At 36.0% G+C, this 24,417-nt stretch overlaps 2 protein-coding genes across 10 annotated transcripts in view; one reads left to right on the top strand and one right to left on the bottom strand.

Annotated features, from left to right (window-relative positions):
- Positions 1 to 1,569: 1,569 nt before the first annotated feature.
- Positions 1,570 to 5,749, top strand: LOC134650430 (uncharacterized). The gene is made up of 7 exons (XM_063505384.1): positions 1,570 to 1,767; positions 2,043 to 2,235; positions 2,936 to 3,022; positions 3,790 to 3,982; positions 4,105 to 4,430; positions 5,028 to 5,161; positions 5,546 to 5,749. The coding sequence occupies exons 1-7, from the start codon at positions 1,579 to 1,581 to the stop codon at positions 5,747 to 5,749; spliced, it is 1,326 nt and encodes a 441-aa protein (XP_063361454.1). The 5' UTR covers positions 1,570 to 1,578.
- Positions 5,750 to 7,371: 1,622 nt separating this feature from the next.
- The window catches only part of LOC134650175 (putative protein kinase C delta type homolog), a 58,976-nt gene continuing 41,930 nt past the window's right edge, over positions 7,372 to 24,417 (bottom strand). For 5 of the 9 annotated variants that reach the window (XM_063505060.1, XM_063505059.1, XM_063505068.1 and 2 more), the window contains 6 exons: positions 19,114 to 19,287; positions 18,360 to 18,514; positions 17,691 to 17,829; positions 12,423 to 12,611; positions 12,003 to 12,143; positions 7,372 to 7,782 (listed from right to left, as the gene is read on the bottom strand). In XM_063505060.1, coding sequence (XP_063361130.1) covers positions 7,633 to 7,782; positions 12,003 to 12,143; positions 12,423 to 12,611; positions 17,691 to 17,829; positions 18,360 to 18,514; positions 19,114 to 19,287 — 948 coding nt within the window. In that variant the 3' untranslated portion in view covers positions 7,372 to 7,632. The remainder of the gene's footprint in view (positions 7,783 to 12,002; positions 12,144 to 12,422; positions 12,612 to 17,690; positions 17,830 to 18,359; positions 18,515 to 19,113; positions 19,288 to 24,417) is intronic. The other 4 variants (XM_063505063.1, XM_063505056.1, XM_063505058.1 and 1 more) reach the window with 1 other exon arrangement.

The raw sequence follows: 24,417 nt of genomic DNA, 5'->3' as shown, positions 1-24,417 counted from the left end.
CAAGACAACATTGTCAAACTCATTAGGGTGACTATGATGTCGGCACGTTTTGAATCGGTCTCACAGAATTCTTATTAGTTATTATTAACGTAGGTAATGTAAAAGTAAGTTTAACATAATAGGTACCTTATGTCTTTATTTCGGCATGTTTAATTTAAGATTTGTTGTAGAATAATTGAAGGGATGTTTACAAAAACAACATAACTGCTTAGACCGGTTGACACTTTTTTAAGAACATTGTTAATCGTTTCAGGTGTCAACCAGTGTAGTCAGGTATGTTGTTTTTGTAAACATCCCTTCAATTGCCAAAATTTAAAACCAAAGTGCTTAACTCCTTAAACATTACAGACTCTCATTTATACATAATATTTTGTTAGGTGTGTTAAACTGTTTATATATGACATCGACTCTTTATAGGTAGGACACATTTCCGTCAATAGAAAAAAGGCACCAACTTTAAAAAAACGTCATATTTGCTAAACAGATCTTCAATGACGCTTATACTTAAAAAAAACTGAAGTGGACAAAAGGGAAGCCTACCTTTATGAACATACCATGAGTGATTACGAAAGAGGCCGACTACAAATGAAAAAAAAACCTGACCACTTAAAATTTCACTTTATTTAGAAAATGACACACCCTACTGATATATTCCATGTTATCCTAATATCCCACATACAGATGTCTTATGGTCACCCTAATTAGAACGAGATGCAGGGCTCTAGTTTGACTTCTCATGTGGACACACTTTTTGGTCAATGTACTCGATCCAGTTTATTAACTCTAAATCCGTGAGTATAGCACTGGAGCGGATTCCTTCAACCAGAACTAAATAGTGTTAAAAAAAACTTCGTTTGAATTATAGCTTATTTTTTGTGATTTAGGTACTTTTTATTCTTGTTAGTTAGTTAGTTATAAAGGATATGAATTCTACCACCTATAGCTGGTCAACCAAATCTTGTCAGTAAAAAATGGCGCGAAATTCAAATTTTCTATGGGACATTATCCCTTCGCGCCTACATTTTTCAAATTTGCCGCCTTTTTCTAATGTCATGATCTGGTTGACCGAGTATACCACGCAATACGGTTATTGCAGTGAAATAATAGTTTCCAGTATACGAACGCTCTCCTTGAATGCTTCAATTGGTATGTTCGAAAACAAGCTAAATAAAGACAGAGAAAAAAATTACAACTAAAATATTTAATGAATTTGCATTTTAATTCAAACTACCGATAAAACCACACCACAGTTACCACAGTTAGTAACCACAGTTTACCTGTTTTTAATATTAAAAGTAATAATATAAAGCATTATTGTCGTGTCTATTTCTAATAAATACATATAATTATGAACGATCCTCAACCAATGTCATGTTGACATTTCAATTTTATTTGTTTACCAAGTTTACCTTAAAATGTATTTGCAAATCTGGCGAAATTGTCCCATCCAATGGACAAATGCCATAAGAACTAAAAACTGTATTTGCAAAAATTACAAGTTTGTTGATAGAAATAGTGGAGCTTTTAAAATATAGGAATATTTCTATAAATAGTTTATTATAACATAAACCTTTGACCATGAGTGCTCCTACGGGTATTAAGTCTCCTTTGGATAATGAGATGATTTCTCGCGTCTCAACTGTCGGCTGGAATGATGTTCCGACAGAAATATTTCTCTACATTTTTAAAAAACTGAACATTACATCACTTAGATGTTGTTTTGATGTTAACAAGAAATGGAGAGAAATAGTAACATGTATTTGCGACGTAAGAAACACACTACTTATACTCAATTACTCAAGTCATAGTTTTCTTTCATTTCTTTTCATGACCATTTTCTACCCTTTTTCAATAGGTATCTGTTTTGTTTGTTAACCCTTTATCAAATTGTGGTAGGTATACGATTTTTAAGAATAATGGCATTCATATTAGTCCTGTTAAAGTTCATTAAGGAAAAGGAAGTGAATATAGGAGATGCTTAAGTACTTACCATTGATTTTAATTTTCAGAAATGTTAACTCATTTGATTTTTATTTTTATAGAATAAAGATTTGTGGCAGGAATTGGCAGAAGATGGAATGGTGAATCATGGTGTGATACAAAAGCTTAAGTCCACTCTCAGCTGGAAAGACTTGTATTTTAACTCGTTCTTATGGACTAAATTGCCGTCAGCTGTTGCTCTCAAACTTCATGAAGTGGAAAAGTTAGATGTCAGAAATATGCATGTCTATAGAGGTACTATATTTGGCCGTAGTTATGCAGAAAACGACCAACAATTTTTTTTATCAATGCAGAAAGCGACCAAAGCCACTGAGTTAGGGTGTAAGTCACTTTGACAAAAATAAAAAGTTGGTAGCTTTCTACAGAACTACGGTCATTTACATATAACTGTATAGTGCATCAACATAGTTCCAGATTTCGCTTCGTATCTGAAATAGGCTACACAAATAAAATAGCTGAAAAAGTGCCAATCAACTCTTCTTAGAATTTATCTTATTGCATAGAGTTGTCTCCTAGAGAACTATTTAAAGCACTAGCAACTATTTTAAAATATAATTTGAGAATAATTATGTGTATTTGTAAACACTTTTTTATAAGAAGGCTGTTTCTTTATTTTTTTTTCTAAGAAATTTAGAAGAAATTTAGACATCATCATCTCCTGGACAACTAAACAGAATTATGAAAATCAGTTTCTTAACATTTATAGAACATTTTACCATATGTGTAGGTATAACATATAATTATGTATGTTTTTGTTTATTTTCTGTGTTCCACTTTAGTTTGCAACTACTAAACCAATTTTAAGAATGTGTTCTTTTAATAACTTAAGTCTGAGTGCCATTTGCTTCATTTTAATCTCCTTATAGTTCCAGTTATAAAAACAATGCTGTAGGTATTTAAAGTATGATTTTTTTAAATTTTAAACTTGTTTCAGACAAAGTAATAGTGGTGCACCCAAATGGTGTTGAATGCTATGATATTGAAAGTTTTCAAGTCATTAGAAGTATTTTAGCACTGAATTGTAAGTTGTTTGGTGTTTTAAATTATATTACTATTATCAATAGTACCTATACAGGGTGTCCCAAGAAGTAGTGATATACTGAAGCTGGGAGGTAGAGGACCTAGAGGGCTATCTGAATCACCCCCATGTATGTTCCGCGATTTTTCGTATTTTCGGAGTTATGATTTTTTGTAATTTTTCCCCTATCGCCGAGTACGATGAGATTTTTATTTATGGTGACGTGAATTATTGCGGTAGATGCTTGATTTTTTTTGTGTGCTACGCTGATAGATAGGCCAATTCAGTATGGTAACATTTACTATCGTTAGATCTTTGAATGGAATTTAAAAAAAATTAATGCCAAGAAAGATAAAATTACCCAGTATGTTCACAACTTCAAGGGCGCTTAGAAAAATAAAACATACTGGGTAATTTTATCTTTCTTGGCATTAATTTTTTTTTAATTTCATTCAGAGATCTAACGATAGTAAATGTTACCATACTGAATTGGCCTATCTATCAGCTTAGCACACAAAAAAAATTAAACATCTACCGCAATAATTCACGTCACCATAAATAAAAATCTCATCGTACTCGGCGATAGGTGAAGAATTAAAAAAAATCATAACTCCGAAAATACGAAAAATCGCGGAACATACATGGGGGTGATTCAGATAGCCCTCTAGGTCCTCTACCTCCCAGCTTCAGTATATCACTACTTCTTGGGACACCCTGTATAAGTACCTACATGAAGGTATGTATCTAATTTTACAACATTTTATCTTTAGGTGTTGATGTACAAGAATCAGATTATATGTTAATGGTAGTCACTGACAACAACAATGACAGCAACAAACACAGAGTGACCATCTTCATCAAGTTGGACAAAGACGAGGATATAAATATTGAAAATTTTTACATTCCTTTGAGAATACCTAGGGATGGATCTATGTATGCATTTGTCGAGTCTTTGCATTGGCGGTATGGTACTATTTTTAGGTTACTTGGATAAAAATCTTATGGTTCCTACCAAGCAACCTGTATATACATATGTTTATGAATGTTTAGGTAAAGCTCCATAAGTAATGTTACTTTTTTTGTAGATTGATCGGAAATCGTGTATATGTAATTGATAAAAATGGTGTCCTTTGGGAATGCTCTGCTATAAATAGAGTCCTGTCGGTCAAAACGCTAGCAAAATATTACGGAGAAATCCCTAGAACACGAAGTTTGACCATTCATGTCATGATGGAAGATGTGTACATTTCGTTAAAGTGGGGTAAATTTGTAACGGTCACAAAAAACAGTAGAATGTTTCGAAATACTACACACACGACGGAAATACCTACAAAAATAATCGGAAACTCCAAATTAAATACGACAACGCCATGCAGAATTGACTTCAACACTTTCAACGCCTTTATAAAATGTAAGCTTATATTTCACACTTGTTATCAACCCCTACCAATTTTATAAATGCGATAGTAACTCTGCCTGTCTATCTGTTACCTCTTCACGCTCAAACCGCTGAACTGATTTAGATGAAATTTCGTGAGGAGATAGTTCGAGGCCCAGGCTTGCCCGGGCACAGAATAAGCGGCCCGTGGAAGGACATACGATAGTTTTTATCAATCATTATCAACAGCACATGCAGACGAAGTCGCGGGCAGAAGCTAGTATTAATCATATTTATGTGCTACAATGTACTATCGTGTGAAGAGTTTTATTTCGGTTCCATTACATTACACAATACAGAAACAAACACTTTTTACAACAGGGTGTTTTTTTCAGAGCGTTTTTCTCCTGTAGTAAAACATCGAAATTTGATTAAATCAGCCAAAATGTATGAAACATTATTTTTTTCCGCGATATCGGGCTTGGTTCCAAAGTAAAAGTTACTCAGTATATATTTACCTCGCAAAACGTGGTTAACGGTTGAAAAAACACCCGGTATAATAGGTACCTATAAGTATCGGTACCACTTACACAAAATTCCTCAACTAATACGTTATTGTTTTTTTTTTAGTTCCTTTTGCCGTAGAATTTATTGACAGAAGCGTAGCACCACTCAACATTATACATTACCACTATGACGATCCTGAGATGACCTGCGCCCTGCAGCACGGGGACGCGATACTTCGAGGATTCGTAGACGGAGAGGTAATGTTAACCTATTTATTTTGGATTTTAGCCACTCATTTTGATATGAGTCAATTAACTTTTTATTAATTGACTCATATCAAAATGAGTGGTCACGGTCTTAAAATCATAAATTAAAAAAACAACAGTCTGGTAGTTATGTTTAGTCAGGTCAGGTTAGGTAGTTTGAATAGGTGGATAAATGGGCTTATAATTATAACATTTATAACTAACATTATATTCACCTATTCAACAACGACATGTAATTGGATACCTGTGTACTTAAATAAATACATACTGTGGTTTTCTAACTGTGTCTCCTGGCTGACTGCATAGTTTTATAAATAAATTTATGGTTGTGCCAAATGAAAGTATTTAATTAAATGATAACTTTTTACATTTCAGATAACAATACATTTGTTAAGGGATAACTTTAAATATCATTTAAATTTGCACGTGCAGCAATTCGATCAGGGTGAAGTGGAAGAGCCTGCTGTTATAGCGCTGAATATCTGCGAGCTCAAAGGCATGCACAAGCTGTTTGTTGCCACTAAACATAAACTATATAATGTACTCCTCAAGTACCCGAACGACGGGCAGGAGACTTGAACGAAATAATGTCTATGTCAACCTTCATAACTTTAACTTGGTAAGCGTGATGTTTCCCGTTCCATTATTAGATGCGTATCATGAAACATCGATTAAACTTTTTCTTAGTCAAACGAAGTATAATTTTTTTATAAACTGTTAAATTTGTTGAAAATACGACAGTTGTAGGTAGGTATAATTATAATCGCTAAAGTCTATTTTTTTATTCGGTAGACTAAAATGACATTTCATAGTATGAACATCATGTGTCATCTCATACTATGAAATATCATTTTAGTCTACTGAATAAAAAAATAGACTTTAGTAGTAAGACAAAATATTTGTTATGCAAAGCCTTTTGTTATCTGTGAGTTCCAGTAAGAGAAATGAGTAGAGTAAGAGTATATGTATTATTAATTAGGTATACCTACGAAGTACTAGGTGTTATTGTTGGGCACATGTTAAACTAGGTGTTTGTCGGTATTTTATAAAGGAAATATTTATTTATTCTTAATTGCCTATAAAACCTAATTTTAACAGTAACAAAATAGATTAACTTGTCAGCTGTTTAAAATTATGGTATAGAGTAAGTAATTCACTGCCAAGGTCTTGTATGAAATAAACAACACTTATTTAACTAAAGACGAATAAAAATATATTTAACAAACAATGCAAGTACACAACAGGGTATTCATTAGGTACTAGGTAAATATTTCAGATTCAACAAAACAAATAAACAATATTGCACAAGGTATACTAGTAATTAAGACCTACATTTTTGTTTCAATTTGTGAATTTTGTTGCGGGCAAATCCTGCCTCGTTGATTGCATCCTTGACAGTTAAGTTCGGACCAATATTCATCGTCGCCGACAACATTCGTCTTGCATATTCTTAATTACAGGTTGTGATTCATTTCAAAAATAGTAGCTAAGCATGTATCCTGGTGTACATCAATCTACTTACGGGCTATATTCTACTCGTGTACCAGACACTTTACTTACAAATAAGTAATTAGCTACGTACGTCAGTATGTACATGTCAACTGAGCATTAATTGCATTTTTTTTGTTATTTAAAAGAATTTTTCACTGTACACACAGATAAATAAATATATTATAAGCAGGATAATGTTTAATCAATTCGTAAATTAATCACAGGCACCCTGTAGGGTAGTTTTTAAAAGATCAAACGATAATCTACAGCATAGTTATCATTAAATAACTAAGAATTATTTTTTATTAGAACACTTAATACGCATAGGTACCTACATTAAGTTACCTAAAGTTTATTAGGAACGCTGACTGAATAACTATTTGTGACTATATAAATTCGCTTTAAATAGTATCTACTTACCTATTAGTTCATTAGGTAACAATTCTTTGAATTAAATATCATTTAGGTATCTCAATTTCATATTTTTATATAAAAAAACGACTTTCCATTACCTATGTCCAACTACGAAACTGCGTCTCTCTAAAACACAGTGGTAATATACTCGGTAGACAGCCGTTACCTCCTTCGTATTTTTCTATATAATATTAGTATCAAATTGTCTCAGTAGTAATTATCTTCAGAAAGCGCTTCTGCTAAATAAAATTTGAATACATATTTTGATTCTATAGGTAGCTATATTTTCTTTTAATATAGCTATTTAAGTATCGCCTTCGCACAATTTAATTAATTGTTTAACGAAACGCTGAAAAGCAATCGAATTCTTCTCGTCAGTATGACATCTTCCTAATTCACCAAACATTATGTTTCAACTGAGCTCGTCTTAGTGTAACGCCCCAAGAACTGCGAAATCGGAGATCACATTTATACTGGTTCGATTAAGGCTAACAGCCATGAGCTCGAAGCTACGCCAAAAGAGATTCAACCATCACTAAGTGATGATATGGTTTAGTTTAGCGGTCGGTCGCATTAGGGTTGGTGTAGGAGAAGCCGCGGAACGGTTGCTGGTCCATGGAGCGCAGCACGTGCGGCTCCACCGCCGTCAGCCGCGGCCGCTCGCCGGTGAACGCGCGGTCGAAGTACTGCGTGTCCAGTGGGTGCCGCTGTGAACAATTTCGTCAGGTAACAGGTAAGTACAGATACAGATATAATGTCCTTACTTTATGTATAAAGGTCAGTCAACTTTTTCTTGACAGTCGTTGCATATTTACGTCTTCTGGGTCACTCTTTAAAACCGTGATTTTTCATTCGATAGGAATTCAATTCACTAACCATGAATGTTTTAGCTTTAAACCAATGTTATGGTGGTTCATCTACATACGTAGATGGCCCATTATCTTAATGTGTTAATTTTTTTTCCTTTACAGACCTACTGTACTGTTTGTTGTCTCCTGGGTGACATGACACGGGCGGCTATAACCGCGAACACTGAAGTTCGTAAATTGTTCGCGATAGGGCTTCAAAGTAATAACAATAAAAAGTTAAGCAACAGTCTTCCCTCATCCTTGCTTCATTACTAAACTGATTATAAAGTCAGTTTTATATACCTAACTAAAGTGTTGGTTTTACTCCAGATCGGATGGGATGACCACCGGGTCATAATTTTTTAGTTTATTGCTTATGCCTTTTGGTAGAATAAATGTAGTCTGGAATGATTACACAATTTATTGTGAACGGCTAATACGATGTTAGATTTAGACCGTTAGATGGCAAGGCGCCAAGCGCTTTGGCAATAAAAAATATTTCCGTTTTAGTAGTGTGGTGTGGGACGTTAATTAAGACAACCAATCGGTTATAAGTATGTCTTTATTCTGGATAATGTTCCTAAGTGCTAGCGTATATATAATAATAAGGCTACGTAAGAGTGTGCGTGGCTTAGCGCACACTACACCTCCCTTTTGGAAGGAAAAAAAAAGATTAGAATACAAGTAGCTAAGTCTTTTTTTTTTTACCTACTCGTATTAAACAAAAACATCAAAACACAATTGATACAAAAAAAGATAAAATTTTAGAGTACATTAATCAATAATATTTTTTGTTTGATTATCTGATTACCATAAAATATAATACTAGATTTTTTATTTATTTAAATTTTATATTATACCTACATTATAAATTCAAGTTAGGAATCATAACAATAATGAAACATTACCATTAAAAATATTGTTAAAAAAAATACACGCAATGATGACGAAACAAAACTCTAAAACTATTTTCAATGTTACATGTTATTTAATAAAGATATAATAAAATAATTAATATAAACTAATCGCAAACAATCTTATAAAAATAAAGATTAATTAACCTTGGTCGTACATTTCAGTAAGTTTCAAAATTTTTCATTTTCGTTTAATATTCCGTGAATGAGGTACCTTTTATTCATTATAAATTCATTTGTATGACGTCCCTTTTAATATAATACATATTTCCATTTACATACTTGCATCTAAAGCGTGCATATCTCTTTCGGCAAGGGTACACAACGCATTCACATGCATGGTCGGCCGACCTTACTATAATTATTTATTTATTTGCTCAGGATACAAGGGTATTTATTTTTAAGCGCGCACACATACTATTTATTTATTCATACAGGCAGTTCTTTTAACACATCCATACACAATATCATTCCGTGTGTCCAAGGGTCTCCACGATTGATGCTCGATCGAATCATGGTCAGACGCCAAGGATTCTGTGCCTGCCTTGTATCCTGGCGTACCCTTGCTAAATACCTAATCACTCAAGGCCGCCTCTCGGGCCACCGAAGATGTGATAGGCGTATTTATTTTATTCCTATTTATTTTCTTCCATAATTCCCTCTCAAAACACAACATTCAAAAACAGACCACAACACAAGACCATGAAACTTCAACAAATAAGAATTTCAACAACTCTTAGGTGATCAGGCTAATCGTCCTTTGAAAAACTTATCTGTTTCAGTTTTCTCACGCACTTTTCCGACAGCAACCAAATTCCGTTTTACTAATACACAATCTAAAACCAAATATACCATTACTTCACATTCCATACCTTTCCGAAACTTTCATAAACATTCAATTTCATTCATTACATACCTACTAACTTGCGATCCGTCGATCGTACTTACAAAAACTGGTCCCACACTAACTTAATTCAATTCGGTTCTTTACAACACCTATCAATGATTTATACTAAAGGTCATGTCCATAATTATAATATTTAGTCATTATTTCGTTTGTTAAACATGTCACAATCGTGTAAAAAAATTGTCTAGTCCGATACAATAGTAAATTGCTATTAATAAAAAAAAAACAGTAAATAAAAATAAACTAAACATCTAATACATGTATGCACCTATATTTAAAAGTAAAACGTTAATCTAGTAGGTATATGGTTAAAAGTCGGTAAATATTTAGGCATAGGTACTTTGAATTTTTGAAATGTATGTAGTACTCGTTAATTTAATTACAACAAACTTTAAACGATCTAAAACCCGGCAAGAAGACTGTGAAATGTGAGATGAAATAACAGTCGACGCCTGCTAATCCATATATGGATTGCACGCGCCGCCGTCATGTCCATATATTCTAGGAATTGATGAAAGTATGTCATGTACCTATGTCATGTTTTATTCTAACCGAAAATGAAAAGTAATTTATAAAACTATAATTTAATATGTTAAAGTACTTAAGTGAAATTCATTGGTAATAATAAAATAATCTAATTATTTTTCTCGGTAATCTAGTAATAAAATATTGAATCCAATTTTTTGTAATTGATAACCACCCTTTTAACCATACCTATGCATTTCGTCATCACGCTGCATTTGAATTACATTAAAACATAAAAATAAATCAAATATGCTGCCTTTAAAAATATTACAAGATAAAATTCAATCTAAAAATTAAGTATACAAAAAAACATATATGTCATTTTCTCCACACAAAAAATACAGAAATTTTCGTCCTCTTGGACATAAATATAATTTGTTTTTATTACAATTTTGCTTATTGAATACGTATATGGCGTGACCCTAATTTTGTAAATACGTATTTCCGTAATGACTTATCTACTGTATCTACACTAATGAAAATATAAAGTTCTTATCAACTTTAAAAATAATTAAGTACGTTTAACACAACGACACAAAGTAAGTCCGTATTTATATTTTTATGTATAAGCATGTACTGTTCCACGTATCATAAGCATGTACAAATGCCATGTCACCACGCACTATAGAATTCAATATCGAACAAACGTTGTTGATCCTCCTGTTCTGGAACTTAGCGACATCACCAAGGTCGACATCCACGCCCAAGGACATCAGCAACCCGGCTCTAAGAACGACGACACCCATTCTTCATAGTAAATGGCAGTCCTTTACTGGTTAGTTCAGGTAGGTATTATTTAAGTTTCCGTCTATCACAGCCGATTTGTCCATTTTTTTAAATTTTATTTATTTGTGAAATGTTCATTCTTTATTTGCAGTGTCTGTTTTCACTTTCTTTAATCCACTATTGTTTCCAAACTACCAATTCACTATGTTTGTATTTTAAAGTCTCACTGGCTAGCGTTTCAAAATGTTCTTTAAACAAGCGAGGTCACGCACAAATTTTACAAGAGGCCACACACGAAGTCCTTTTTCTGGCGGGCGCAGCGCGCCGCCAGTGCAGCACGAGGCCGCACTGGCAGGGTCGCCATGTGGGGATGGGACGTTAATTAAGACAACCAATCGGTTATAAGTATGTCTTTATTCTGGATAATGTTCCTAAGTGCTAGCGTATATATAATAATAAGGCTACGTAAGAGTGTGCGTGGCTTAGCGCACACTACAGTAGGCCTGTTTACTATCGCTGCGAATCATTACTGTTTGGCTTAGATTAAACGCGTTGTGTTTGAGATTTTTTGTCATGTTATTTACATAGATATCTTTTATTACACAATGTTCCAGGCAAGGATCTGCGAAACTATTGTTATGTTCACTGTATAGGAGACAGAACAGAACTGAGTAGGTATCTAATTTGTAAATAAAATCGGCGCCAAAAGTAACAGAGGGAGGTACCTATCATTATTATCCTCTGCGTTCATTAGTAATTACCTATCGGTCTAAAAGTTAATTTGGCTTGAAACTTTATGGGAAATAATAATGACCCCAAGTAAAATATCATTTCATTTTGGTTCCCGCGACATTATATATAATCAGAAACAGGACATGCTATCGGATCGTCACAATAATCGATCCGTCGCCATCCTTTATCCAGCGGAGTCGTGCAAAATTTACCAGACCATCGATCTACATCGCCAAATCTGTTTTTTCCTCTTAAAAAAAGTATCTTAAACTTACCACTTTCGGTTTAAACGGTGCTTCGAGCTCCCGCCTCTCCAGCCTGTCCCAGGGGATCTGGCGGAAGAAGTCCTGGTCGCGGACGTCTCCGTGCATGCACTCGATGCCGCCCAGTCGCGTACGCGCGTCTTTATCCAATAACTGCGGAAGAAGGTATAGAATTATCGCTCCAAATATCATTTTCATACGCTACGCCAGTTTGGGAAAATAGGGAATGACGCAAATGCTGATTCGAGCTTCAAGTTGGATCATGATCGTACTGTCCTTCTAATTTCTGTGGGCATACCTATTTTTGAAGAAGTAGTTGTACATTTTTGTAATATTTTTATTGTCTGCTAGCGTTCTCTATATCATCAAAAGACAGACACTTCGTCAAAAACGCCCGTGATATTGACACAGTTATCTTTTTCTTGAACTTACCCGTGTTAATATATTGAGAGAATCTGTTGATAAGAAGCGCGGATAGGACGGCATCTCGTTGCATATGGACCAGAAGAGCTCATCCTCATCGCAGCCGCTGAAGGGGCTCTGGCCAATCAGCATCTCGTACAGCAGCACGCCGAACGACCACCAGTCCACCGTCTGGTTGTACTTCAGGCCCTTGATGATCTGAAGATATTGTAAGGTACGGTGAAATTTTATGGTTTTACGTAACAAATTGAAAAGTAGAATTTCCTATGAAATTGTCCTAAATATTTACAATAAATATTTTATCGTTATCCATCTAAGGCCCTTGACGTCCATCATATTAGGCAATTAACTTTACGTTACATCCACGCTTCTTTACCTACTTACTGAGTATGGACCTAGTCTTGGAAAAGACTATCTGTAACTGTTGCATGTCGGTCTTCCCAGGGGAAATTGCAAGAAAACTTTCTGCATCCACGCAAGTTTTGACAACACTTAAAATGACTTAACTCAGCTTAGGTAAAAAACCTTAAAACAGAACACTGAAGGAGTGTTGATGACCTGATGACCTTGTAATTAGGGCTCGCGGTCGTGTCCGTGTTTCGTGTACACGTGTTCGGTACCCGTTTCCGAACTACACGTACACGGTTTTCTGACCCGTTCTACACGTGTAGTCGGGTACCCGTGTAATTAAGATCCGTGTATCCGTGTACCCGTGTACCCGTGTACACGGTGAACGGAACATAAATACACGCGGGCCTAACCCGTCTTGGCGTGTAGCGGAGATTGAAGTAATGTATAGAGCTTTAAATAAAACAAAGATTCAGGATCAGGAGTTCCGACTGGAATCGAATCCGATCAGTTTTATCGGATTTTCAATGTTATTGATATGTATTATACTAATTTAATTAATTTTGTATTGCCTTTGTCATCATTTAAGATATGGGGATATTCATAAATTACGTCATTTCAAATTGGGCCCCCCCCCCTCAATTTGAACTTGAGTTTGGACATCGGATGATGTAGAAGGAAACGGGGTCATTCGAAGCATGATTTTTGGATGATTTTAGGGGGAGGGGGGTCAAAAAACGTCAATAATCGATGACGTAATTTATGAACAGCCCCTATACAAAATAACTCGTTATTCAAGTAATAATTAGGTAGCTACACAAAAAACATGTACTTACGGTTTAGTTCTTTATCGTCGTAGACGTAGAATAACATGCATAGATAAAATAAAGACCATACCGTACGTGATGAGATACTTTATAAATCTTAGGCACAGATATTATTCATTTCTTGCTGTGTTTGTCATTAGCAAAATGCTACTTAGTGCCGCGTTGCAACAAAACAATGAGATAATTCTTCCTGAATGATTAGTTGTTGTATTTTTTGCAGACGTGTTAAGCTTGTTACAAAGAGATAACACCAAAAGCACTAATTCATATTGTAAAAACAACACGGTATATTGAATGAAACACCTGCACTTTGTTTATTGCATACCATATGGCCATTTTAAATACTTAATCCCTTTTTGTGATGAACTGTATGTATGAATTCTTGTACATTTTCTTCACGCTATTCAACATTTAGATAAAACAACACAGTTTATTTATCAGCACGATTGTAAATACACTGGAGCGGCGGCGAATTGATCGATCACGCTAATCGATGTAAGAGGGCTTTTAGGTTACCTAGTACCTACTTATGTTTGTAAAAAGGTCAGAGATGCGTGCTTATTGCCTTGTCTATCTTACGGTGCACAAACATGGTTCTTCGCAAAGGACATAATAAAAACAAAAATACGTTCATACCAGCGAGCTAGTGCACGAAGTAACCTGGGCATTAAGCTCAGTGACAGATGTAATAGCGAAAACATTCGCGAGAAAACTAAATTAATAGACGCAGGACAACACGCTCTACAGCTGAAATGGACATGGGCGAGACACGTAGTTCGCATCACAGACAGATGAGGGACAAAACGGGTAACTGAATGGGCGGGCCCTATCGGGTAAAAAAGAGGCAAAGGGAGACCCAAAGACTGACGAAATCCAAAGAATTGCTGGTAGAGACTGGAAGCTATTATTATACTTATGTCTCGGGTCTTGATAGTATTATTATACTGGTTTGTTCAAGCATCAGAATTGCCCACCCTCGCGCTACAAAGGAAAATAATGACATATCCGTTCGTGGTAGTTTCAGTAAGCATAACTAGCTACTTTTGTATTAGATTATCATTTAGGTTTACTTTCATTATCAAAAAACTACAATGAAAAAAACGAGCTATCAATGAAATCAACGAATACTAAGATACCTATTGTTAATTTTAATATTATTTAGAGTAAAGCTAAAAATATGAATTATTGAAACAAAGTGTACTTACCTACCTATTAGACATTACCAATCATTCCGGTAAAACTGCAAAGTAATCGAATTTTCCAATTCAATCGTATGTCTTCAAGCACGAATCTCCCCAACACGAGAGTGAAGGGTCGAACCCGCGGGTAAATAAGATCCGTGTACACGGGTACCCGTGTACACGGGTACACGAAATACACGGGTACACGGGTAAACGTTTCCGAATCCGGGCGGGTTCGTGTAGTTCGGGTTCTTAATACCGCCGGGCTTAAGAACACGGGTACCCGTGTCAGCGTGTAACACGTGTATCGGGAGCTCTACTTGTAATGTGGTAAATGTCCACTTTTAGTGTTTAGCAGTAACGCTTTGGTTTACTGCGACATATACGCGTATTGCTTGTATCAGCGATAACTTCATATGTATAAAATAGGCAAACCATCGAATAAATTGCGCATTACTATACCTACACTCGTCTATTGACTCTAAACCTCTATACTACCCTTTTACCCGGCTCCGCCTCAGCGAATAGTATAATCTTATATTTATAATATTATATGGCGACCTTGCCATAAAGCAACCAAGGAAAAAACGGAACGCAGTCAGATCATATACAAGCGGACAAACAGGAGTCAGAAGATCAAGAAAAAAAATAGGATGGACGCCACAACCCAGACCGCCATCAAATTCACCCTGGAAGGAGTAGACATCCACGTAGTGGGGCCGCTACATGTCTTCGAAAGCCTACGGATCACCGTCACCGGCCAAGAGCGAACGGTGGAGAAGACCGTAAACCTAGCTATGACGATAGGGTCACCGTTCTCAGAAGCACCCGTACAACAAATACGACCAGTGGCGCCAGAACCGATGCCACCGACCCTGCGCAACCCGACCCAAGAAGCGCCACACCGAAGCCCCGCCGTCAACCTCCCAACCGCGCCGAAGTCAACAGGAAGGACAATACCAACGGCCACCATTCGACCCACGCAGAGGGTCACGCCGCAACATGCTCAAGGACCCACCCACCCAGCCCCGACCCAGCACCGACGAACATACAGGAGGACGGTGCATCTAGCACCGCCAAGGCCTCTACACGAGGACACCCAGCGAAGGCTCAACGAGACGTAACACCTCAGGCACCTCCAAGTTTTCCACGGGATAACGCCGCCAGAGCCTCCCCAGCAGAGCAGAGGACGAGTGTGGCCCCCGCGAAGTCCACCGATACCAGAAGAAACCGAGCTGTAGGCCCCGCGTATAAGGTACTAAATGCGTAAAGCCTTAAAAATAAACCTACAGTAGTTTTTTTTTTAGTAAAAGTTATCGCTGGATATAGAGATCATAAATTATAAATTGTAAGTGTCGAATCGAGTCCTCAATTAATTATTTCGCAATCATCAACACGCGCCGAGTAGTAGGTGCGCGAGTCAGCAAAACGCGAGTAGGTCGCGTGCCACTCGTCGATTTATAGCAAGTTTTAATATTAAGTGAATGAAATTTGATACTCACACTTAGAAAATTTTAACCACATTAACTAGTTGGTCTGAGTAAGAATTAATATTGATACATCGCCATCGATTAAATAATTAACAACTCAATTCAATAAAATTATTTAATTGTTTCTTAGTAGGTAATGATTGATACTTTAGCTACGTGTCGGACTGATCACCTGATATGCAGCGAAGGTTTGATTTATTACATCATTTTTTTTTTAAATTTTGATAGTTAAATAACAAAGTTTATTTTATAGAAAGCTTACATTACGGTACAAGTTTGAGAAGTTTTAAGGAGTTTAGGCACATTTATTTATAAAATGTGACCTTATAGCTAGAGCACTAGTCCTTCGTACTTGATCATAGCGTGATATACAGTATCCTCCGTGAAAGTTGTAGGAGACTTATTGTCTTAATGTATTTGTGTCTCTAGGTACAGGCAGAGCTGTACAGCCTGGCCTGATATGCCGCTATTATTATGTTTTAGGGTGACCATGCCCTCGGGTAGCCAATCCCACGTGTAGTTATGAAGTTCGGGTACGCACGGGAGCGTAGCCCATGATGTATTGATTATAGGGTGACCATGCCCTGGGTAACCATTCCCATTGATTTTGTTAGGAGTATATGACTCCGTCTTAATACGGCATTAGTTTAACTTAATACGAGGTTTAGGTACAGGGTACCGTAACTATATACAATTAAAGTTGAAGAATAAATATTTTAAAGCTGAAGAATAAATATTTAAAGATGAAGAGTAAATGTTTTAAAGATTTATATTTTTGAGAAAGATGATAATTAATATTAAAGTAAAACTGATAGCAGATGATTTAAAGATACAGGTTTACATTTTTGAGGACGAAGATAATTAATTAATATTTTAACAACATTTTAAGTAATGATATTTTCTTATTAGCAAAACATTTTTTTTTTCCCCTTAATAGTAATACGACACTTACGACGACACATAAGGACCAATCTAAATAAAGATTGTTTCATTATACCTACTTATAAAATTTGTTAACATTTTTTTTTATTTTTGATTTCAGAAAAAATTGTAAGCAAGCAACATGCGTTAAATTTTTTTCTTCTGCCACCCCGGCGGTGAGAGGAACTTTCGGGGGAGGTGTAATGTGGTAAATGTCCACTTTTAGTGTTTAGCAGTAACGCTTTGGTTTACTGCGACATATACGCGTATTGCTTGTATCAGCGATAACTTCATATGTATAAAATAGGCAAACCATCGAATAAATTGCGCATTACTATACCTACACTCGTCTATTGACTCTAAACCTCTATACTACCCTTTTACCCGGCTCCGCCTCAGCGAATAGTATAATCTTATATTTATAATATTATAACCTGATACTAACAACACCAGAGCTGCATGTTATGCCTACGGTAAGTTCATATCTAAATTTAAGATATAGGTAGGTACCTCAGGGGCCATGTAATCCGGAGTGCCGCAGAAAGTGTCCGCGGTCTTCTCCAAGTAGATCTGCAGCTTGCACATGCCGAAGTCGGCGATGCGCACGTGCCCGTCGAAATCCAGGAGGATGTTGTCCAGTTTCAAATCCCTGTCAAAGTAGAATATGGAAATTCATTAATATTTTGTTGAATGTATTGTTATTTTGTAGAAAACAAAGACGTCAGTGAATAACTTGGCTAAATAAAAATGCAGGTGAACTTGGAAAGAGCAGAGCGAAGCCACAAGACCACATTTTCCGTTATTTACCTAACTTGTTTATTGCCAGTTTTTTTTACCAAATTCAAATAATACTTATTGGGTTGCGAACTCTGTCCAATACGACAAATCCAAAATCAATACAAATAAAATATTATCTAAAAGTTCTTTAGAACATTAACGCGTTAGCATTGCTATGTCTCCCGATTCAATTTTTAAAACATGACTTTTTCGTTTTCGAATTCATTAATAATGAATTTGATTTATTTGATCATGGAACCGTTTACTACGCACGTGCACGTGCATTAGATGCACGTGTTTCATTCAAACATTTGTCTAACAAACTGTTTTACTGTTGGCCTGTTGTCTCCTGGCTTACTGGCGTTTACTAATATAATCTTACTTAATTAAAATATATGTTACCTGTAAACAATTCCTCGCTTGTGCAGGAACTTGAGGCCCGACACGATCTCGGCCGCGTAGAACCTCGCGCGAGACTCGGGGAAGCGGCCGCTCTGCTGGATGTGAAACATCAGGTCGCCGCCGTTCAGGTACTCCATCACGAAGAACAGGTGCGACTAGAAGGTGAGTACATCTAATATTAGTAGATGTTAAATAAACATGGCTCTTAATCACTATGTACCTAGTGACATCCTTGGGATAGACGGTGTTGAGTAGGTGTCTCTCTCTACGTGGAAATGTAGGTAATGGATAGAGGAATAATAGCGATAGGCAACTAATCTACGATAATCTTTTACCGGTCATCCCCTTCCCCATTCAAAAGCGCCATATGCTGCGCTAATTTGATTCGTTGAGAATCACGGGTATTTCGACTCGAAAGCTACATGTAACACTTCAGTAACTATAAGAAAATTACAAATTAAAATAAATTCGGGCTCGCGTTTAATATCTCTTACTGAACAAGAATGTCAAGAAGTTTATTCTTAAAACAAAATAACACTGGGTAGGTCTTGTATAGTCACCAGGTCACCACCATGTCATTTAGCGGCCAGAGTTTGTAGATTAATAATATAAAAAAACAGCGCAAGAGGGCTTGGGCTGTAAGTTCCCACGCTGACGCAATGCGGGTGGGAGACTTCACATACACCTATACACCTGGGATTTCTTTGCGGATGTATGCAGGTTATTTGCTGTTTAATAATGTATATTTACTCACATCAGTCTGGAAGGTCGCGAACAGATGGCAGAGATAAGGATGGTTGGTGCCCAGGGCGAGCACCCTCCTCTCGATGAGCGTACATTCCACATCGTCGTCTTCCAGCACGACGTCTTTCTTCAAGCATTTCACGGCGTAGTAGTATTCTGTGTCTCGAAGCTCGGCTAGAAGAACCTGGAATGGTGTCATTGGAACACTTTATTGAAACATATAAATTAATTTACAATTATCTTGAGGAAGAAGAGATTTATTGAGAAACCAATGAAATAAAATCCAGGCCAAGTAGTGACGAGTTCGAATTTTTAAAGTTTAATTGCATGTTACTCTTCTGTATTTAGATTTACGAGTAGGTAGGTAGCTCTATTTTTTTTTTGATATATAATTTCGCTATACATTTATATAATAGTCTTCGAAAAGGTGCCCCAGCTATTCCAGCTAGTCAGTGACCTTCGTTTGGCAAACGCGTGTTTTTATATATTTCCCTGTGGTATTTACATAAAATGTGTCATAATCATCAATCAGACATGGAGTGGACACAAAAATAGGGTGATCAAAACAGACGACTAGTAAAATAGTTCATACAGAGATCATTTGCATTTAAGAGAGACTTATGAAGAGAAAATAAGTTCAATAAATCTGTATGATCTGAAACGTCTACATTTAGAGCAAAGTGACAAAAACAAATTTCGCGGAGTTATCTGTTGATATATGTTGCAGGAAACGTGCCTGACAACCGTGCGACACGGCGGGTTTTCGTTTTATAACTCGAATATATCATTGCTTTCTCTGTATTCTTGGCCGGCTCTCAAAGGCAATTGGGCCAAGCCGTGCTAAACCAGGAAGCCTGGCTCACGTAACAGCCGACACATACTCGACAATAACACGTTATATGTGAAACGCATCACGTTAAATGTCAACGTTTGCGCTATTTACTTTCCGCGGAAGCGTATTTCTAGAAAGTTTAACGAGTGTAGCTAAAATGAATACAAAATCCTAGCTGTGCAGCAAGAAGTATGTAGTTTGCTGTTTGGACATATCATTTAGAGTCATTAATAATCAGCCGGTTTTCCACAAATCTCAAAGGGACTTTTTCAGGGGGTAACGCGTTTCGAGAAAATTTTGATTTAAAATTGCCATCTAACATAAGACCATCCGAAGTATTCCTTCGCGAACCTAGCAACGTTGTATCAATTAATCTAATGTGACGTTTGCGGGAGAGACGTTGTAATTTGCGACTTTTGGCGATAGGAGAGGTTGAGACGGGGCCGATGACACGTGCTCCGTGACGTGCGAGCCCAGTGATGTAGGAGCCGAGAATAGATCATGTGGATGTTAGTACAAATAGGATGGCATGGCAGGCCAGGTGAACGCTGAACCAGAGCGAATTGCGCCTCCCGCTGCAAATGGCAAGCTGCCACGCATCTTCAACTGCGGGGGTTATGGCCAGCACATTTTCAGTTTTACTACCAACCATAATTTCACCCGCTATATACAAAGAGTCGGTGTGCCTATTATTTTTCAAAATATATCAGCTTTTTTCTGGCAAACTCAATAGCTTCTCATTTGTCATCAGTAGTGTGTCAATAGGCTGGCATGTGATCCTGAGTGATATGTTTGTTCCTCATTCCATTTAGCCGCTTCGTATTTATACGGTCTACGTACGAGAATATCCTATTGACAGCATTATCAATGAAATCATTAAAAGATCGCAGCTTTCTTAGAGATCTGTTTTTCGTGTAAAGTTGATGAGGCTATCTAAGTGTTAATTCTTCTATATTTTACGCGGTGCGTACGTCATAGTGACTTTGCGTAAAAGCTAATTATTAATACTCTTACTACATTTATAATTTGGCAAGACAAAACTGTTAGTTATAATGCTTATAGGTGATAAATACAACGTCATTGGGGTATTATTTTTGCCAATTTTGTTATCAACCTCTCATCAAATTGTTTGAAGTGTATTTGCGTCACCCGATTACTAGCTTGTCTAGCTATCGACTGGTTAATACTTTACATTTATCATTCACCGCTTTCAATCACTGCGCCCTCAATTATCTTACGCAAAATAAATTAGGTGGGTAAAATAAACTATGGGGCAAAAAAACACTTGTAGAAAAAAAACAACATTTAGAGATACTTAAAGATGAAAAAAAAAAACTAAATTAAGCGATAACACTAAAAATAAAAGTAATGCTTAAATTAAATTAACTAAAGCCACTGACTTAATATAAAAGAAATAGACACACAAAGCAGAACAAAAACGTCAAGAAATGTGGATCCCAATGACGTTTCGCACCATTTGCATTGATGATAAAAACGCTTACGTAAATTTTGAGTCAAGATAAATGTTTCGTACAGAAAAGAGCTTAATGTCGTAAGCATTAAGTGTCAAATTTGCAAACATAAGTACCAACACTGTTAAAAAATTTAGTCCGATGGCACTAAACGTAACGTATTTACGTCAAACAACGTCAAACGAGAATAATGAACGAATGGAGTCACTTTGGTACACTTTAATATGTATTACTGTACAGGAAAACCAATTGAAGTAATAAATAAAACAAATTTAATTTAATCGGGAGTCAAATAAACTTAATTCGTGGTTCAAATTCAAACAAATTAAATTTTTAATTCGTAAGTATACGTCTTTAAATACTAATTTCCTTGAAATAAATTCTACTTATTAAATAACTGTGTATTTAAGATCTACATTTACTCATAGCACGGGTGCACGGGGACATTTAGATACTGATTGGATTTTTTTTATAAAGTCTACCTATACTTTATAAAAAAAATCCTGTGGTTGTCACTGTGTTCCGACAGGTTTAGCATTTACAGTTAGTCGATATAAGCCCTTATTGGTGGTGTATATGTCGGAAACAGGGAAATGGGCCGAACACACAAGTGCCGTTTTGCCTTGTTTAAAACTGCATCACCCCTATCTCTTGCTATAATTAGCAGTCCACTTTGCACGTCGCATAGGTTTTCTTGGAAATCTTCAATTTAAACATAATATTATTTCTTATGAATTCCATATAAAAATATAAAAAAATATTGACCTCACATCGACTCATTAGAAATTTGTTCCTTGACATCCCTTCTTTGGTACTAACAAATTAATTTATTCAAAACCATAAAATTACCACCAGATTACATAAATTATGTAATGCTATCCAAAAAACTAACCGAAAGAAATACATTCCATCCTTTTTCCTTGTTTTATCATTGTTATTTTTACATATTTTAACGGCACATTTCGTAATTGTTGACAACTTCACATTTGAGCGTTTCAAACAAGACTAAACGAAAAAGTAATGCATGATCTGTTTTGACATCACTTTTGTGGGGCCATTTTTGGCGGCTGATTGGGTATCCAGTTCTTTATACTATATCAATGACTAAAGCCCTTAAAGTTAAGGGGGTAAGTAATAGAACGTATACAAACCTATAACTCAGAATATATAAATTCAATTAGTATAATTTTGAATGGCATAACGTGCAATAAGTATAACGTGCGATACCTATAACAATGAATTCTATAATTTTATAATGTATAATGAACTTTACATATAATATCGTTTATGATAAGTATAAAAAGGTATAACGTTGAAATAATATAATATACAAAACAAATACCACGCAATAAACCTAACCTTTTATTTTCTGGGGGGTAACAGTTCTAACCTAACCTAACCTAACCTACTTTTCTGGTAGTAGTTTCTTTCTCTGAGGGGTCACAGTTCGAACCTAACCTAACCTACTTTTCTGGTAGCAGTTTTTTCTGTGGGGGGTCACAGTTCTAACCTAACCTATTTTTATGGTAGCAGTTTCTTTTTCTGTGGGGTAACAATTCTAACCTAACCTACTTTTCTGGCCCCTATTTCACCATGTCGACATTTGTCAGTGACATATGTCGAGTGACAATTGTCAAGTGACAGGTGACAAGTGACAACTTCGTAAACTGTTTTTGTATAGAAGTGCTTATAAACATGACAGGCATTTAGTTACAATTGTCCATCTTTCATTTAATGACAATGATTTGGTGAAACAAGAGTAGTTTTTATAAGTCGACATATTTGTCTATTTGTCGGTAATTCTTGACATGAGATCGGAGCTGTGTCAGGCTTGGGTGACAATTGTAGTGTTTTCGTTGTTAGCAAACCCCGTTATTGTTGCAGTTCATTGAAAATAAACGTTGGCAAAACTGTGTACCCTAAATTCGCCTTTAGGGTACAAATAAAAATCGCTTTAAATCGCTTTTAAATTCTTCTTAACTAGCATTAAATCATAATTCTATTATAAATTGTAATTGTTGCCTATGAAGGCGTTTAGTAATTCAACATTTAGGATTTGGAATAAGTCTCAGTATAGTTTTATAATTTAAAAAAAATTATAATGCGTAGTTGGGGACCGGTAGCGAAATTAGGTATGTTTAGGTAGGTATTGTTTTTTTAATAATTTACTTGGGCGAAGTTGGGCACTAACAGTAAAGTTAGGGTTTTGGTTAGTTAGAAAATGAATCTCCGCGATAGGTGGCGATAGCAATAGTGGTGATATTCTTACACAAGGGAATATATAAAGTACGAATAGATTCCTACTTTGACGTCACTGACTTTGTATTTGCAGAAAAAATTACTTAAAACAGTTAAAACAAACAAAAAAATAATGCTTTGACGCCTTGTCAACAAATAATGTAGGTATACGCTGCATTAGATGGGGTCGGGACACAGATGGGATCTCAATCAATATCATGTTAGTGATGACAACACGGCACATCGAAAGCAATTAACGATCTCTTGTGAAGAATTGACAAATATGTCGACTAGTAAACATTACCCTTGTTTCACAAAATAATTGTCATTAAATTTAAGATGGACAATTGTACCAAACTACCTGTCATGTTTATATGAAGTTCTATACAAAACAATTTACGAAATTGTCATCTGTCACCTGTCACTTGACAATTGTCACTCGACATATGTCACTGACAAATGTCGGCGTGGTGAGACAAAGGCCTGTCATTTTTTTGACAATTGTCGTACCTGTCAGCTTGGTGAAATAGGGGCCTGGTAGCAGTTTTTTCTCTGAGGGGTCACAGTTCTAACCTAACCTAACCTAACCTACTTTTCTGGTAACAGTTTCTTTTTCTGGGGAGTCACAGTTCTAACCTAACCTAACCTAACCTACTTTTCTGGTAGCAGTTTCTTTTTCTGGGGAGTCAAAGTTCTAACCTAACCTAACCTACTTTTCTGACAGTAATTAGTTTCGATGTCCTATGAAATACTGAGCTATCCAAATAATTTT

This window comes from Cydia amplana, chromosome 8 (genome assembly GCF_948474715.1).
Source record: "Cydia amplana chromosome 8, ilCydAmpl1.1, whole genome shotgun sequence".
NCBI lineage: Eukaryota > Metazoa > Arthropoda > Insecta > Lepidoptera > Tortricidae > Cydia > Cydia amplana.
This window is presented reverse-complemented; position numbering and strand designations above follow the sequence as displayed.